This window comes from Amyelois transitella, chromosome 27 (genome assembly GCF_032362555.1).
Source record: "Amyelois transitella isolate CPQ chromosome 27, ilAmyTran1.1, whole genome shotgun sequence".
Classification (NCBI taxonomy): domain Eukaryota; kingdom Metazoa; phylum Arthropoda; class Insecta; order Lepidoptera; family Pyralidae; genus Amyelois; species Amyelois transitella.
Window position 1 is genome coordinate 1,402,803 of NC_083530.1, and position 19,731 is coordinate 1,422,533.

The 19,731-nt window shown below is 34.8% G+C and overlaps 2 protein-coding genes across 2 annotated transcripts in view; one reads left to right on the top strand and one right to left on the bottom strand.

Annotated features, from left to right (window-relative positions):
- LOC106142114 (tyrosine-protein kinase receptor) overlaps positions 1–6,647 on the bottom strand; it is a 37,980-nt gene extending 31,333 nt beyond the window's left edge. Inside the window, exon 1 of the mRNA XM_060952068.1 lies at positions 5,498–6,647. Within this exon, the coding sequence (XP_060808051.1) occupies positions 5,498–6,101 (604 nt within the window). The 5' untranslated portion in view covers positions 6,102–6,647. The remainder of the gene's footprint in view (positions 1–5,497) is intronic.
- A 970-nt stretch (positions 6,648–7,617) lies between these two features.
- On the top strand, positions 7,618–16,763 carry LOC106142171 (transmembrane channel-like protein 7). Its single transcript, XM_013343846.2, has 5 exons — positions 7,618–7,797; positions 9,841–10,038; positions 10,668–10,775; positions 13,482–13,582; positions 13,735–16,763. The coding sequence occupies exons 2-5, from the start codon at positions 9,855–9,857 to the stop codon at positions 15,754–15,756; spliced, it is 2,415 nt and encodes an 804-aa protein (XP_013199300.2). The 5' UTR covers positions 7,618–7,797; positions 9,841–9,854; the 3' UTR covers positions 15,757–16,763.
- The last annotated feature ends 2,968 nt before the right edge of the window (positions 16,764–19,731 follow it).

The following is a 19,731-nucleotide window of genomic DNA, read 5'->3' on the forward strand; positions in this document are numbered from 1 at the left end:
TAAATATCTACAAAAAAGTCCGCGACACACTATACCTATCTATGTCGAGTGAGGCACAACAACCACATTTTTATTTAAAAATCCTGAATTTTTTTGGTCTACATTTAAACGCGTTTTGTTTACTCATGCTATGATTCCTTATCAAAATAAATAATTTCATCAATAAGTACAGTTTATGTTATAATATTTGGTCTTTGAATGATTAAAATTGGACGTTTGGTTTTGAAGTTGTGGTGAAATTAAAATATTACGATTTCTGCTGCACGGCCCGTTGCGAAGTGAGCAAGACTTAGTTAGCCGCTTTGCGGGCGGTCCTTTAGTTAGTTCTAATAGAGATATATTTAGTATCGGCTGTGCATCCGTGCGAAGCCGGGGCGGGTCGCTAGTTTAATTAGATATATTTATTATTAGTAGGTACAGTTCAGAAATTGTAATACTTAGTCACATTTAATTTTAAAAAAACATTTTTTTTTGTCATTCCCAACCTTATACCTGGGTGAAAATCATTTTAAACGACCATTGTCACAAAAATGAAACAAAAATGAAATCATAACAAAAATGAAAATCGTAACAAAAAATAACAAAAATGAAATTATTAGGGTCTCTTCACAATTCGCATAAATAATACGGACATACTATAGGTACCTAAATGATTATTTTCATTGATTGATAAAGTATAATAATACTAAAACACCTTACTTTTTATAATTCGTTTAATCAATAATCAATAATTCAAATAAAAAATGATTTTCTGTTAGTTTGGAAACTTTTACATAATTTTTTTTTATTCTATTTAAATTTTTTAATCTTAATTCTTTGTGGATCCTGGTCTTTCAATCGTTGTCTGTATAGTCGTTGACGTTCAGCTGCTGACATCGGCATTCTAAAAAGATAAAAAAAATCAGGAACAAAGTTTTTAGGTTAATATAACTTACCGCCATTTTAAAAATAAAAAAATACAAAAATCAGCTTCTTATTGCTGTGTGGATGCGGCTTTCTTTCATTTTTGTTATATCATTTTTGTGACGTTACAAAAAAAAGTAACGAAACATAACAAAAATGAAAAGATATTGTGCTTAGAATATAACTTTAAATATTTTTAAAGAAACAGGAGTTGCAATAAGTTAAAGCAGCTTCAACCTTAATAATAGTCGACAATGGTTGTCTATAAATCCATAACTAAAATTATGTATTCGCTTACCTGTATTGTTTGTTGAAAACAACAAAGCTGATCAATTTAAATTGGAATTTTCACGAAGAATAAGGAAACACACCTGCACACACTTTTACATACGATGACAAAATGGCCGATCCAAGTAGCTTCTAGCGTCCGGATTGCCACTCGTAGAGCAGGTGTTGACAATTACAAATATCAAATATTACCAAAATTTCGTCGTGACAAAAATGAATAATAAAATGGAAGATAATTATAGACATCAATTTATAAATTAATATTTATTATAAAAATATATATAAATGTAATTAGCTTTACCTGATATCAATTACAAATCATAATATATACCGAAAAAAAACCAATTGTTTTAATATCGTTACTAGAATTTTTATTCGGTTGTATTTTGTAACGCAAGTCGTGAATAGGACAAAATATTTTGTATGGAGAAAATTCCGGTTCGGTGTGAAAAATGAAGGATATTATTAAATACTGGTACAAAAAAACAATACATTATATTTATTTAGCTAGGCAAGGTATAATTCTATAGTTGTATGTATTCGTTGCAGTAGAATTGATAATATTTTTTTAAATATAGCATGAGGACAAATTTTTATGTCGAAATGGTCGTTTAAAATGATTTTCACCCACCTACGACCAGGTTTATATTTCGGGTCAGGTCAGTAATAATTCCCTGACCGGGAATCGAAGCCGGAGACTCGTGAATCAGACGCAAGCCCATCACTACGTCATAACGAGGCGGACTTGAAAAACTATTTGACGCTCGTATTTATAAACACGTCATTACGCATTTTATTTAGTCTTCAAACTCGTCATAACATCGGTTTCAATGCTGATAAATGTTTTGGACAACTCATAGGTATCGGCATAATATAAATAAATAAATAGGTACCTATATACGGGACAAATACACTGATTGAGTTACCTTCTAAGTAAGTTCGAGACTTGTGTCACGAGATACTAACTCAACGATACTATATTTTATAATAAATACTTATATAGATAAACATCCAAGACCCAGGCCAATCAGAAAAGTTCTTTTTTCATCATGCCCTGGCCGGGATTCGAACCCGGGGCCTCCGGTGTCACAGACAAGCGTACTACCGCTGCGCCACAGACGCCGTCACTATCAAGGGATCTCTTTCATTCGACTAATTGTTTTTGTCCTATTTTTGTTTGGCATAACTATTATTTGTCATAATAGTTTTTGGGCACACAATTTTAATAGGCATAAATATAGTTTAGACTAATTTATTTTTTGCGCGGAGTATTATGTAGTGTAATGCGCTATAAAGCGAGTACTTCTTAGGTTAGGTTAGGTTATGCTAATAGTAGGTATGCTTAAAGAAATATGCCTTAAAATTATGCCAAATAATATTATGCGTAACAACTATTAGGCTAAACAAAGGTATGCCATGTAAAATTATGACACAAAATTTTATGCTAATAGATAGAGAACCCACTATCAAACGTAATACATATGTATATTCCGTGTGAGACTGTGACTTTTCTTGGTCACATCACCACTCTGGAGAGGAGCTCGGGATGCGTCATTGACGAAGATCCTGGATTGGGTAAGTCAGATCAAATTAATATATGTGGAAAAATTTAGACAGATTTATTTAAACTTTATGCACGTTAAATGTACAACAGGTGGACTTGTCTACCCCGTAGGGGCAATGACGTGATTATATATGTATGTTTAAGTCGTGTAAGTTGCAGGCAAACAACAGCTTGTTTGAAATTAAGTACTTAGCTCAGATGCATTTATGAACCGTGAAAGCATAACACTTATTTTAATGAGCAGTCGGGTAATTAAATCCATAGAATTTTCGTCTGGTAATTATCTGCACAAAGCAGACTTATAAATAAACGAATGAAACGAGAATAATGCGAATGCAAGCCGCCATTACAAATTTCTCTATTTGTAAATTCTTACTTCTATAATAGGTTTGTCTTTGAGCTATATAATTCTGCTCGACCGCCACCAAAGGGAAGATCTTCCGCCAGGCTAGGTGTGATGCCTGGGGAACCGCGCGACAGACGATGTTGTGTCGGAGGTTGTATATATGCTCCAATCCGTGAAATCTTTCCTTGCGCGATTTAGACTTTTCGCTGTTTTTGACAGATTGGCGTCGCGAGATTTTATTTTTGGGACTTGCGGCGTGTGGTTCCCGGCATTAATACAAAAAAGAATAGGACCACTCCAACTCTTTTCCGTGGATGTCTTAAAAGGCGATGGGCTAGCTAGCAAACTGTCACTATTTGAATCTCATTATTCAATTATGAAGCCTTACAGCTATTCTTGGCCTTTCAGTCTTTTCGATACTGTTAGCTCTGTCTACCCCGCAAGGGATATAGACGTGACTAATATGTTGTTCTCGAGGTCTACGTTCACGGCGAAAACCAGATTTAAAAAAAATATAGTAAGTATCTTTGAGTTAGTATCTCGTAACACAAATCTCGAACTCACTACGAGGCTAACTCGATCTGTGTAATTTGAGCCGTATGTATTTATTTATCTATTATTTTGGTGCCGTGTGGTTCCCGGCACTAATACAAAAAAGAATAGGACCATTCCATCTCTTTCCCATGGATGTCGTAAAAGGGAACTAAGGCATAGACTTACAAACTTGGGATTCTTTTTTAGGCGATGGGCTAGTAACCTGGCACAATTTGAATCTCAATTCTATCATTAAGCCAAATAGCTGAACGTGGCCATTCAGTCTTTTCAAGACTGTTGGCTCTGTCTACCCCGCAAGGTATATAGACGTGACCATATGTATGTATGTAAGTATTATTTTACTAACTTTGCATGTAAAAGAAGTCGCCGGCAAAACCTTAAACCTAATTGGATAAGAAATTTTTCATATTTCCGTAAAATGACCGCGTGGGTTGAAGACTTGGGCGTGCAAAATAGGTAATGTATGACCTCTGACCTTTTATTCAGTTAATGCATCTTTACAACTGACGATTTAAAAGGTTACAGACATATATATATAATCACATCTTTACACCTTACGGGGTAGACAGAGCACCCGTCCCGGTTGTGGTTCCCGGCACCATTACAAAAAAGAATAGGACCACTCCATCTCTTTCCCATGGATGTCGTAAAAGGCGACTAAGCCAAATAGCTGAACGTGGCCATTCAGTCTTTTCAAGACTGTTGGCTCTGTCTACCCCGCAAGGGATATAGACGTGACCATATGTATGTATGTATAAATTTCATAGTAACTTTAATGTTTTTAATGTTATACAAATACATATATACTACAGCATACTTGTTTTACAAGTATCTAAGTATACTAATATTATAAAGCTGAAGAGTTTGTTTGAACGCGCTAATCTCAGGATCTGCTGGTTCGAATTGAAAAAAGATTTTTGCGTTGAATAGACCATTTATCGAGGAAAGATTTAGGCTATATAACATCACGCTGCAACTATAAGGAGCAAATAAATAATGGAAAATGTGAAAAAAAAAACAGGAAAAATTATTCATACTTGAGGGCCAATGAGGCTCAATGATGCCTTAAATAACTATTCCACGCGGACGAAGTCGCGGGCACAGCTACCGAGAATTATAATCGTGCATTAAAATTATTTCAAAGAGCCTGAGAAAGAACGCAGGAAGTGGGGAAAATAAACTTAATTGTTGGCAACACTTAATCTAAGACTTAAATCTCGCGCTTCGCTTTTTTTTATCAATAAGAAAAAAAAGGCCTTGTGGTTCTCGGCATTATAGAAGAGAACTAACTCCATATCTTTCAAATGGATGTCGTAAAAGGCGATTAAGGGATAAGCTAATAAACTTGGGATTAATCTTGTAGGCGATAGGCTAGTAACCTGACACTATTTGAACCTAATTGTATCATAAAGCCAAACAGTTGAACGAACCAAATGGCTCCGTCTACCTCGCAAGGTATATAGACGTGATTATATATGTACATATGTATGTAGGTATAATTTGTGATAGTTCCGATCTCACGAGAAGATGCAGTTCTTTTTATAAACAAATGCTACTCTATGGGTTTTTGTATGTTAAACTTATCTTAAAACTAAACATTTATTTCGCAATAGTCACATGCGGTCAACGAATTGAAATCAGAATATTGTAAAAAACAACAATTATTCGGCATACTTTTAATATTTTAGATTATATTATACAAGGCGTTAAAAAAAAGGAAGATTGAACAGAAATTAAAAAAAAAAACAAGCAAAGAATAAAACAATAAAATTCTCATAATTTAAAATCATTAGATACAAAGCGATTAACACAAAAACGCACAGCTAACACACATATCTCACCTTGGACTTTTCCATCAGCATCAAACTTAGGCCCAGAAAACTTCAGTCCCCTTGTTGTCTCATTCATAATCCTAACATCTTCAGCAGTCACAACCTTAAAACCAAGTCCGTGTTTCGACACCGTACTATTCCATTGCCACATGCAAATGTCAACTAAAGAATCGTTCGTTCCATTTTCAAAATTGCAATAAACTCCCGTTGCTTGCGAGAAATAATTGTTCTTATTGACAGCTTCGTACGTCGGCCCTTGAGGCCGTAGAGACTTGATCTTGTCCGTCAAAGAATTAGTATCGTTCTCCGCAACGGTTTTCTGATTAATCGTTAGCGATCCTTCGTTGTCATTCATCATGTCATCGTGTTTTTTGTTCAATTGGCGTATTTTGTTTATGTTCTCGTTCTTTCTTGGCTTCCTCCTGTCTTCGGTCCTGTTCATCATGGCTGATAGTTTTTGGAGGGAGCCTCGGTTCGCGTTCGCGGACCTGGCTCGTTGCTCTTTCTCCGCCGCCATGGCTTTTTTCGCTTTAATTTCTGCTTCGATTTCATGGTAATCGCTTAAAGCGATTGACACGACGGCTAGTATGATAATAAGCTTTCCAAACGCCATTAGGCAGCGAAAGCGGCTCTTAGATATAGAATCGCCCGCTTCGCACGGAAGCAACTATCGTAATTTTCGACATTTCGAAAGCTAACACAGTTATTGTCGATTATATTCATAACAAATGTTTGAAAGTCGATAAATGCGTCGTGGTCTCAAAAGTGCGATCACTCGCGAGCCGATAGCACTGACTTTTCCCAAACAGCGGTCGATATTGGAACACTGTTCGAATGCATGATGCATGCAGTCTGAATGTATAGTTCATCACAATCACAACATCACTTATGGCTTAGGTGATGAGCCAGTAAGGCCCGCCCGCACATCTGTAAGAAAGCAAGACAAATGGACGACCTGAGGTCCCGAGCCCCGACGAACACTAATACCCGTTTTCACCGCGCGCGAATGTAGCTATTGTCGCAATAATAACACTTATCACTTCCACTACACTTTAAGAACTCGATACGGGGTACAAATCAGCAATTTTTCAATTTACACCACTGATAATACGTTTTAAGTCTATAACGAGGTACATACATCGTCCTATCCTAGCGCAGCGCCGCGGCGGGAGTATGCGGAACTAAGCGATGTGGACCGAAATAATCATTAGTTTTCACGAGATGTGATCTTGGAGCGGCGCTCACGGATGCTGCGCAGGTGTCACTACGCCTTCAAGCCATTCCCGGGCTTTCCGCGCAGGATACAGCCGCAATCCACACCGGATATTACATTGGTCCTATTGGAATCGCTGCTCACGTCAGATATTTTCCATTGGTTGAAATTTTCAACTCTCACTCCTCATTGGTCGACAGGAAAATTGCCGGGAAAACCAGCCAATCCAGAGGCTCACCGGATATTGCATGAAGAAAATTTCCTCACAAATTTGTTTACGCGAATGGCGGGCAGTCGTTTTTTGCCGATCGACTGCGGATATTAAATCATTGTGGCTCTGTTACTGATAATTTCCTTGGTAAAATGAAGTTTCCGACGCCGGTGTAAACGGAACATTGATTTTAAAACGGCCGAGACGTCGTAATTCAGTCAGTTTATTTTATTATAACAGTGATCGATATTGTTTTCTATTGTTGTCTGAATGAGAAGCGGTGTATTTATGGGAAATGTCTGGACAATATTTTCCTCCTAGCCACTTCTGATAGGTCAGTGATATATGGACTTAATAAATAAATGAAGAAGTAAGTAGGTACTTAACTAAACTAAGCATAAATAAACGAACAATCAAAATAAATGCGGGGAAAAATAAATTAGGTATCCACAATAGATCGTGCGTTCTGAATATGAGCAAAATTTTTATATAAATTTTTTCGGTTTTATATGGCATGTGATGTTCATTTTGTACATACAACTTCTTAGATATATTATGCATTACTGATGCTTAATTAAATAAAATATATGTATATTGATATTTAATTTCGTAATTTGCACAGTAATTTGTGAAATGAAGTATTTTTTGACATATGTCAATTTGACGTTTATTTAATTTAAGTTTCTGAGCGCAGTACAGTACCACTCCTATCGATGGTAGATATGTTATTTGTATTTTGATTATCAAATTATTATTTGCGCAAGCCAATGTTATTTCATGTATAAAATTACAAAGAAATACGTGATAATGTATAATGCGTAATTTATAACCCAAACATTGTGATTCAATAACGGATATACTTAGTTTAATGCTTTTGTTTACATGGTGAGTTTACCGTTCCATTTATCAACAAAAAAAATATTAGTGAAAGTACCAATGAAAAATTTATCAATGAAGATTTAACAGAAAAAGTAGTTTTTTAAAATGATGTTGTTATATATACCTAGCTTTAAAATGAGTCACATTACGGGCTGTTCTCTGTGCGTCAGCAATTTAGTTGATGTGTGTACTTAATTAATTTGAAACGACGATAAGAGTTCAATTTTTAAACATTTTAATACCTATATGTGCCTAAACCATAATTTTTTTTTCATTAAAAATTAGGACGAAAATATTTTTTTTTTAATTTACCACGGTTTATTCTTCCTATAATTGTCTATACATATAGATATTTAAAGAGTGATATGACATAGCACTTATGTACTTATGCATATAATAGAACCTTATTATACACCTGAACCTTATTGGTAAGACTTATAAACTTGGGATTCCTCTTGTAAGCGATGGGCTTGCAAGCTGTCACTTTTAATCTTATTTATGAAGCCAAACAGCTGAACAACGGTAGACAGAGCCATCAGTCTGAACTGGCCTATCAGTTCAGACTGATGGCTCTGTCTACCCCTCAAGGGATATAGAAGTGACTATATGTATGTATGTAATACAAAATTAGAAACATAAAATGTGGAATTGAGATAAAAATAGTGACAGGTTGCTAGCCCATAGCCAACAGAAAGAATATGAAGTTTATTATCCTATCACTTAGTAGCCTTTTGTGACATCCAAGATAAAGATATTGAGTAGTCCTGTTTGATTGAAGGCTTGGATGATTAAGTTTGTATAAAAAGTTATTATTGAACATATTATCATAGATTTAGTATAGCAATAAATAATTTAGTAAAAAAGTTTATAAAAATGCAATAGCCTGTACTGATTTGTTTTGTTGAACCTTACGCGGCTTACTCATGGATCATCAATATCTATACTAATATTATAAAGCTGAAGAGTTTGTATGTTTGAACGCGCTTATCTCGGGAACTATTGTTTTGAATTAAAATGATTTTCACGTTGAATAGACCATTTATTTGAAGGCTTTAGGCTATATAACATCATGCTGCAACTATTAGGAGCAAAGTAATAAATTCTAAGTATAATTTAATATTAATATTGTGAAGTTGACGTTGTTGAAGAAAATGCTGCAGTGCAGTTTGTTACCGCTTCTTCTGCACTGACGCCTTGGAAGCGGCAGTAAACTTAGTTTTTAAGTAATTTATTTGACGTCAACCAAGTTGTTAAACCATACGACAATTATTAAGCGATATAATAATATCCTATAATAATGAATAAAAAAAATTTTGAATATTGAATTTTGAAATTTTGAAAATTTTTAATAATGGAAAATGTGAAAAAAAAAACAGGGAATTTATTAAAAGAGTTTTTAATGTCACAGTCCTAAAAGAATTGTGCTATCAAGACGAATATAACAATAACTTTAAATAGAAATATTGGAAGCCCTTTTTACAAATATTTTAAATTAAAAATTAAAAACAAATTTAAAATGATGCCATCTTCCATGTTTGTTATAGCAATAAAACCATATAACACTCCGCTTTTGAAGTCTAGTAAATACCTTTACAGTGTGATTCCTAGCTGACCTATATTCAGGTCTGCGAGGTAAGACGCCACAATAGGCATTGTCCTGGCATGTAATTGGACACAATTCACGGAACATATGCATTCAATATGCTTCTAGTTTTAACACGCAGATTTTAACGCCATCTGTTTTTTTAATGTAGACATTGTGCATTCGTCCATGATTTAGATTTAAGAGATCTATATTTGTATATTGACGTCCGATGAAAATGCGGTAGTGTAGTTTGTTTTGCCGCTTCTTCTACACATGCGCTTTGGAAGCGGCAGTAAACTTAGTTTTAATTAATTTATTTGACGTGAACCAATGTTGTGAAACCAATAGATATGACAGTTATGGGACACTTCAATATCAATTATGATTAAGTGATATTGAAGTGTCCCATAATAATGAATAGAAATTTTCATACCCTAACTTATATTCACCTCTTTCTTCCACAGATAATGCAGTAAAGATGTCTGGAGGCAACTCTTCCAAGAACAAGTCCCGCTCAAAACGGCAGGAGGGGTGGGAGGAGGCAGGGGGGGAGTTCTACCAGGAACTGTACCCCGGGGCTGAGCAGGAGCTGTTCGAGAACCTGCAGAGAGCTGATGCTGCTAAACTGGCGACCCTGCTGCCTTCCAAGCGGGCGAGGAGCTGTTGGTGACGCTTTCATTCTCTCTCTTGTTTCTCTCTCTCTCCCTCCCTCTCTCATCCTACTACTATTATAAAGGCGAAAGTTTGTATGGATGTTTGTTACTCTTTCACGCAAAAACTACTGAACCGATTACCATGAAATTTGGTATGTAGGTAGCTGAAGACCCAGAATAACACATAGGCTACTTTTTATCCCAGAGTTCCCGCGGGATTGATAGGGTTTCCATGCGGACGAAGTCGCGGGCGGCCTCTAGTACGTACATATAGTTACGTCTATATAAATGCGCAAGTAACTCTGTCTGAACAGCTTTCACGCCTAAACCACTAAACCGATTTTGATAAAATTCCGTATTAAAATATTCCAATTTAAATACTGGCTCATTAGACATGGATGTCGTAAAAGGCGACATAGGGATAGGCTTATAAACTTGGGATTCCTCTTTTAGGCGATGGGCTAGCAACCTGTCATTATTTGAATCTCAATTCTATCTTAAAGCCTCTTTATCTAAAATATCTAAAATCTTAAAGCTGAACGTGGCCTATCAATCTTTTTAAGACTGTTGGCTCAGTCTACCCCGCAAGATATATAATTGTGACTATATGTATGTATGTATGTATAATTTATTTTCAGCAACAACAGTGAAAAGGGTACGGTCTCAGAACGAGAGGCGGCAGTCCACTTATGCGCGGACCACGCAAAGCAGGGATATACACTTGTCTATGTTGCCGGATTTGTCTGGTGAGACTCTATGTTCAAATAACTACTACTTCCTCCTGGCTTTAGTCCCCTTTGCATCCTCATGCCGTGTGGTTCCCGGCACCAATACAAAAAAGAATACGACCACTCCATTCCACTCTTTCCCGTGGATGTCGTAAAAGGCGACTAAGGGATAGGCTTACAAACTTGGGATTTTTTTTAGGCGATGGGCTAGCACAACCTGTCACTATTTGAATCTCAATTCTATCATTAAGCCAAATAGCTGAATGTGGCCATTCAGTGTTTTCAAGACTATTGGCTCTGTCTACCCCGCAAGGGATATAGACGTGACCATATGTATGTATGTATGTGTGTGTATGCATCCTCACCACTCTGGAGAGGAGCCCAGGGTATTTGACCTGGATTGGGTGAGTCAGGTTTTCACACGAAGCGACTCCCGTCTGACCTCCGCAACCTTTGCAGGGGAACTTAATCCGTATTCAAATTCAAAATTTTTATTCATTACTATAGGATACTATATATCGCTTAATAATTGTCAAAACGTATGGATTAACAACATTGGTTGACGTCAAATAAATTAATTAAAAACTAAGTTTACTGCCGCTTCCAAGGCGTCAGTACAGAAGAAGCGGTAACAAACTGCACTGCAGCATTTTCTTCAACAACGTCAACTTCGCAATATTATTATATTATTGTATCGATCATGGTCACACATCCAGTTGCCTGAATGTGCAGGTTTTCTCATGAAGTTTTCCATCATCGTAAGAGCATATTATTCAAACTAATGTACGTAACTTCGAAAGTCAGTATGAATAGTCATTGGTACATGGCCGATGTGGGATTCGAACCTGTGCCTTTTTGCGCCGCACGCATTCAAACCGGGCAACTTACCGTCTCGGCCACCGACGCTATGTTATAACATACTATACTATTATTTAAAGACTAGCTGTGCTCGAAACCTTTTTCGCGTGAAATTGTTATTTTGGGCATTATTGAAGTTGCAATGCAGTTTGTTATCGCTTTTTCTGCACGCTTACTAATATCGGAACACACAGCTGAACGTGGCCTTTCAGTATTTTCAAAATGTTGGCTCTGACTACCCTGCGAGGGATATAGACGTAATTATGAAAATGAGTACCTACGCAAAATAGCATCCTTATATATGCGTACATACATGCACTTACACATCATAATTAAATTATAATTAGTTCATTAAACTATAGTACTCAAGATAATAACTATAATTGAACTTCCACGTTTCTGAATGTACGTCTCATAGAGTATACAGTTATCGGGCATAGAGAATGCATTCACCTCGAAATAGGTTGCCAACTATGTAGATCAGAAATGACAAAAGTTACAAACTCTCAAGAAAAATGTTTTTCTCAATTTTCACTTTTTGAAGCTTTTGTTTTATGAATAAAAAGTAATCGAGAGATTTTGAATTGTTTAAAGGAGCGATTTTTTTTTAATAAAATTGATTTCCTATAGGAGAATAGATAGTATTAAAAAAAGAACTATATTTTACTTAACATAAGCGTTAAATAACGAGTTCGTATTCTGGTTTTTTTTCATTAACTTTACTTTTATTTACCAATAAAAAATATGATACCTACTGTTATGTAATAAATTACACTTTTATAATTAATACTAGTGACACCCCCAATATATGTATAAAACTTCCTCTTTTATCACTCTATCTATTAAAAAAACTAAAACAAAGTCAGTTGTGTAGTTTTAAAGATCTAACCATACATACATACAGATATAAGGACAGACGCGGGAAACGACTTTGTTTTACACTTATGTAGTGCTGTACAATTTACTTTAACTTAAATGCACACTCTACAACCAATACATTTGTTACTCTATGGTCGGCAAAAACGTAAGATATGCCAGGTGGGCCGTTCATTACTCTATGCCCTAAATAATAGTGAGAAAAATAAACACGATTAATGTAAACGAACGTATGCTGAAAATAACGGCGTTTTGCTTCACTGCGCCAAAAAAGAGGTTATGTTTTTCGATACTCTTTGTTTCAATACCTTTGCCTACCCTTTTTTTTATTAGATGTCATAATCGTATTTTTCTGCCATGATTCAATATGGGTTGGGTTCCCTAGCAAAGGTTGTGGAGGTCAGACCGGTAGGGACGCTTCATGTAAAAGCCTGAGTTACCTAATCCAGGGTCATGGTCAAACTCTTGTTATATACCTACTGGAGTTCAGTACATAACCACAGTTTACGCTAGGACGAAGAAAAAAGTAATTACCGGATAGTACCTGGGTAACCGAGCGGATCTCATTGTCTTATGTTAACCATTTGAAATGACATTGTTACAGCCGTTTTTAAATTTATCGTCATATACGACTTAGAAGAACATAATAACCGGATGATATTTGGGAGCCGTGTGGTTCCCGGAACCAATAAAAAAAAAATATGGCCACTCCATCTCGTTGCCATGGATGTCGTAAAAGGCGACTAAGGGATAGGCTTATAAACTCGGCATTCTTGGCGATGGGCTAGCAACCTTCGGTCTTTTCAAGACTGTTGGCTCTGTCTACCCCGCAAGGGATAAAGACGTGATTATATGTATGTATTTATGTAATACCTGGGTAACCGAGCGAATCTCGTTGTTTTTATGTCAACTGTTTCAAATGACATCGTTAAAGTAGTTTTCATATTTATCGCCATTTTATAAATTTAACTATATTATATATGTTTTCAGAAAATCTATCCAATGAAGAACGAACTTGGGAAGAGATCATGCAAATTAAGGCGATGCCCGTGCCAATGGGGCAGAAGAGGGAACTTAAGGCGAGGTTACAGGTATATTTGTTTTGGTTCAATATTGCAATGAACAAAAAGGTTATCAAAGTTTTATTTATTTTTATCAATAGTTACTTATGCCTTTATGATGGAATTGGATATCGCTTCACACGCTGGTTCAATTATTCACATATGCTCATTTTTTATTTCAGAACGCTACGAAACTACGACTACAAGGCTTCGAACAAATCCATTGGCGACAACGAAAATTCTGGCATCGTTTTCGAAGTCGGTTCGGCGAAATAATCGGTAAACTAGAATTATGGCAATCCCCGATGCGCGAAATAGAAGGTAACTTCGGAACGGGCGTGGTATCTTATTTCCTATTCCTAAGATGGCTACTATTTTTAAACGTAGCGATTTCACTAATGGTAACACTCTTCTTAATACTACCAAAGGTGTTGCTAGTCGAAAACTACTATGACTGCGACGATTTTCTACCAAATTCTACCATATGCTGTTCGCAGGCGTATTTGGAAAGAAATTTGACGGATACTAATGTTATATTAGATGTAATTCAAGGTACTGGTCAAATGGAGAAGACTATATTGTTTTACGGTGTATATTCTGACCAAATATATACGTATTTTGTAAGTAGTTTGTGGGATGCCGAGTTGTATTATGACATGCCTTTGGCGTACATATTAGTGCCAATATTTTGGGCGTTATTTTCTTTAGTAGCTATCGTCAGAACGGGCGCTAAAGGTTTCAAAGAGAAGCTGGTGGAAAGCGAAGGTCAATTTTACGTTTATTGCAATTTAGTTTTCGGTGGCTGGGATTTTTGCATACACAATGAAAAGTCGGCAAAAATTAAACACAAAGCTTTATTCAATGAAATCAAAGGTTACTTAGAAGAGGAAAGGTTTAAAGAAGAGAAACAGATGCGCACAAGGGAAAGTCAAATTCTACTGCATTTGAAAAGATTTTTTGTAAATTTGGTAGTTTTAGTGATTCTGATATTGGCAGGCGCGTTGATATTCGTTACTTTTAATTATTCTATGCACAAATTGAATCCGAATGCGACGCTTTCGTTCACGGATGTCAAAGAAAGTAATAGAACAGCGTCAAGGCTTACTTTTAGCCGCTTAAATTTGGAAAGAAGCGAGCTTACTACAACAGGCGAGACGATTTTGGAACAATTAGAGAACACATTGCTCGAATTCCTACCATTCCTTTGCATAGTAGTTCTAAACGTTATTGTGCCGGAAATATTCGGTTATTTGATAAAATTTGAGAATTACAATCCGGCTCATGTGTTAGTTATAACATTGTTGAGAACAGTGTTACTGAGGCTGTCGTCTTTAGCTGTTTTATTAAGTCAAATGTATTTGTATGTGACCACTAACGGAGTTAGATGTACTCTGAATAATGACGACCCCAACACGCCCGATTGTTGGGAAACTTATGTGGGTCAGCAGTTTTACAAGTTGATCATAACAGATTTTGCTGTGCAAATGATATTCACATTTATTATCAACATGCCTAGAGCGTTCTTAGCTAGACATAGCGCTAACAAATGCCTCAAAATCATCGGTGAACAAGACTTTTATTTGCCTAAACATGTATTGGACATTGTTTACATCCAAACCTTGATATGGATGGGCTCATTCTTCTGTCCGTTCCTACCGATCATCGGATCGATATTTTACTTTACAATTTTCTACATTAAAAAGTTTACGTGTCTAGTCAACTGCACGCCATCGCCTATAGTAGTTTACAAAGCGTCTAAGAGCAAATCTTTATTCATGTCAGTTCTATTATTAGGTTTTGTTATATCTATAGCGCCGATAGCGTATTCTGTGGCTGAAATTCTACCATCAATCAATTGTGGTCCTTACAGGAGATATTCTTCAGTTTGGGCGTACGTCATACAGACATTCGACGGATTTCCTTTTGTTATTAGAGAAATCGTTTTTCAATTAGGCACGTCTACATTTGCGATACCAGTGTGTGCGGTTTTGTTGTTCTTTCTATATTATTATTGGGCTGTCGCCACAGCTAACAGACACATGGTGGGTGTTTTGAAGAATCAATTAGTTTTGGAGGGGCACGATAAACAGTTTCTTTTGAATAGGCTCAGTGCGTTTATAAGGCAGCATCAGAAGAGGTGCGATAGGAAAAATAGGGCTAGTTTTGCGGATGACGATTCGTCTATTAGGCAAAGTTCTAGATAATCCAATAATTTTCATTAATGAGGCATTTTATAAGAGAATCGTAGATTGTCTGGGCTGAAAGTAACATGACTTTGGTTTATAAACAAGCGTTTTGTTTCTTAGCAGAAAATTGTGCATTATGTAAAAAAATCTCTGTCTAAACCGACAAGAGCATATAAGTAGCTGATTGACAAGTGAAAAAAAAAAATGCAAAATTATCGCTTTTTGAAACCGGAATTTAAATTTATTTTCCCAATATTTAGTAAATTCCAAAAAGTTACAACATACAATCCGCGTATGAATCAGCAAGTGTAAGTGTTGCCATGTAGGTGACCGTCAAAAATGTAAATTTTTGTTAAATATTGTATATTTATGGTTTTAAACTAATTTGAAAAAAAAAAACAAAGATTTACGTCAAAAAGCTAATTTTATCGAAATTATTGTACGTTATAATATGACGTTTGTGTCACATGTAATTTTTTGGTCAATATTAATAAGCGATTTATTAGTGTTTTTGTAAATAAAATAAACTAAATTCGTGTTAATTATGATAAATGTATAAATATGATAAATATCCCGGCCACTTTATGTAATATATATATGAAATATCTCATTAAAATAATATCTAATATGTCAAAGCACATGTATGGTAAATACGATAAGGAAAAGTTATTTGTAAGATCAACACTTTGAGTTACACAAGTAATTCTACTTGCCAATAGAATAATTAAACATTTTTTTTTATTAGTGTAATTATACCAACAAAACAAAGGATTTTTCTATAGTTAAAATTTGTCACTTTAGTCAAAATTTACTAATTAATTTTGCTTTATTTTTAAATCTTTATTTATTTTAACAAAATTTTACGTAGTAAATTTTATGTATATTGAATGAATTATAAGTGTGAAAAAAGGGATTTTCCCCAATTCCAATTGAGGAAAAATCTCTTTATTTTCTTAACACAGTGCCACTTATAATATTTAACGTATTTTTGTATGTGTATGTTTTGTTTATTCAATTCAATTATTAATAATTATCGTAGTTTTAATTTAAGATCAACACTTTGAGTTACACAAGTAATTCTACTTGCCAATAGAATAATTAAACATTTTTTTTTATTAGTGTAATTATACCAACAAAACAAAGGATTTTTCTATAGTTAAAATTTGTCACTTTAGTCAAAATTTACTAATTAATTTTGCTTTATTTTTAAATCTTTATTTATTTTAACAAAATTTTACGTAGTAAATTTTATGTATATTGAATGAATTATAAGTGTGAAAAAAGGGATTTTCCCCAATTCCAATTGAGGAAAAATCTCTTTATTTTCTTAACACAGTGCCACTTATAATATTTAACGTATTTTTGTATGTGTATGTTTTGTTTATTCAATTCAATTATTAATAATTATCGTAGTTTTAATTTCAGTTAATTGGCAACACCGAATATTTATTGGTTAATCAACGGATATTATGTGTTTATAACAACCTTGAAACAATGTTGCCATATATAAAACAATATTTTATATCGCAATGTAATACTTATCTGACTTGACTGCAATCAATTTAGCTCAATAATGCTCAACATTTTTAGATCTTCCATTACATAGTAACTTTAGATAAATGGCAATCAACTTGAATGATTTAGAATCCTAGTTCAATGCGAATAATTATAATTTTCCCCTCATGCCAACGAAGTTAAAAAATTATATATTATCTATGTCCATTCTTTTATACTAAAAAGTTCAAAATCACTTAAATTTGGAACATACCTAACATGCCATGTCAGTTCTTCCGGTAATTTTATAAGAGATTTTTTTTTACAATGTAATTATTTTTGTCTCCGTACCAATAGCGGAGTTTTATGTGTGTGTATCTGTCCATGTAATTGTATCTTTCTAGGTCCTAAAATAATGGAAAGAAAATGATGTAACCAAAAAAAATAAAGGTATCATTGAGTGAGGCCATTTCAACCTACATATATTTACTGCTTATTTGTCTTGAAATTAAGCATTTAGGCACAGGATTTCATGCGGTATGGGGAATTAAAGATAAATAAATAATTTTGCGCTTTACGCAAGCGGAGCCACGGGCATACTCTAGTTGTTTACGTTTTGCTAAAAGTACAATTTTCTAAAGTACCCACTGTAACCGGCTCGCAAAATACCGGTATTTCCAGCTCTCGTACCAAAAAGTACATTGTACTAAAAATAATAAAAATAGGTACAATTTTATAAGAGTAAATTTTCAAGTGTTCCTAAATGAAATATATGGATTTAATTTTATCACTCATTTTAATACAAAGCAAAACAAACGTCGTAATTCTTCCGTTTTGCATAACATATATGAGAATTTATGCGAAATGTTGATATACCTAAAACTGGACCAATCCAGGATCCATGGTCAAGGGATCTTATCCCGGGCTCCTCTGCAGAGTGGTGAGGATGCACCGGAACTATAGCCAAGAAGAAGAATGATGATTATACCTAAAAATGGACTGCATCAAAATAAGCAGCTCTGTAATTTCTGTACATAGCATTTATTAGCACATAGGTAAGTAGTCATTTTAGGGATCTCAATTTATGTAATATTTAATTATCCACATAAATGTTTCAAACTGTGGATCTTTGTAATTTGTAATAATCATTAGATTTATTCAGTTTTTGTATGGCATATTGTTGTTAATGTATATTAGTGGAATTAAAGAGATATGTTTTGGGGAAACAAGATTAATTTATTTATCTTTTAATGTGTAACTGTCGGTTTTCTGCCGAAATATTTGGATTAAAAGTACAGAATATTTGATAATATCAATTTTATAACTCGGCCGGCCCGGGAAGGGGTCTTATTTATCAACAGTTTTTCTATGTTTTCAATTTTTATCAATTATTAATTTCCATTTTACTTTCATTCGGATTATGATTCAAAATCCCATGCTTAGTGAATAAAAAGAGTCGGGAAATTGTAATGTAACTGGCAACATTAGATATTTATCAACCAAAAATATTCATAAGTAGGAGATTTAAAAAATAGAGGCGGGAAATTGTTACGTAACTGGCAACATATGATCAAATACTCATAATTATAATCAATCACAAACAACTTAGAAATAAGGAGCCAGCCAATAATTAAGTCGTTGTATTGACAAGAGAATATATTGCAAATTTAAATGAGGAACGAATGAGATAGCCCCTAGATATTGGCAAGAAATATTTATTTGAGTCAAGACAGAAAAGGGCTTTAATATTGTTAATTAAAAATACTCAAAAAATCTGTAAAATAATTTGTACATTCTACTCTTGGTTGGTTTCACGAATAAAAGTTGGTAACACTAAATTTTAAGTTTAGATTAACATAACTACACTGCCATAGTATCTGTCTTCAATTTATAAAATAAATTATATACCTACTGAATGAATTGTACTTTTGTTTTATTTAGAAATTGCAAGTGCAAGGTTCCGTGCTGTTCTGGTATGGTCTTGAATTTTGGCTCTGTCTACCTCGTAAGGGCAAAAGACGTGATTGTATGTAAAAGCAGAGGAGCTTGGTCCATCTTTAATAAAGTCTTGACTTCAATCAGTTGAACGTCATTAAGTAGATAATTTATATAATTATTTATTTATAACGTAATTCTTTCAGTTTTATTAATTAAGTCAGTCGGAGCAACTCCCATCCACAGATATTATTCCTCCTATGTATTGTATGATGCCTGGGGAACCATGCGACAGACGATGTTTTGTCTGAGTTTATATTTATGCTCCGATCCGTGAAATCTTTGCTTGCGAGATTTAGCATACGCGCTGTGATTGGTTGGTGGCGTGACGTTTGAAGATGTTGAAATATTTGGGTTACCGATCAGAGAATTCTAACCTTTTTATTCTTACCAGACTATGCTTACAAAGTGTACCACAGGCACCTACTTCCCGCGGGAATAGCACCAGCAACTGTTGGATCATGGTGACCCCCTTGACCGCTGAACCACAGGGTAGTCAGTGGT

Excerpts from the sequence above, each read along its gene's own strand:
- LOC106142171 (XM_013343846.2), top strand. The coding sequence starts at position 9,855 with ATGTCTGGAGGCAACTCTTCCAAGAACAAGTCCCGCTCAAAACGGCAG. Across the intron at positions 10,776-13,481 it reads TATGTTGCCGGATTTGTCTG|AAAATCTATCCAATGAAGAA; the intron begins GTGAGACTCTAT and ends ATATGTTTTCAG. Across the intron at positions 13,583-13,734 it reads AACTTAAGGCGAGGTTACAG|AACGCTACGAAACTACGACT; the intron begins GTATATTTGTTT and ends TTTTTATTTCAG.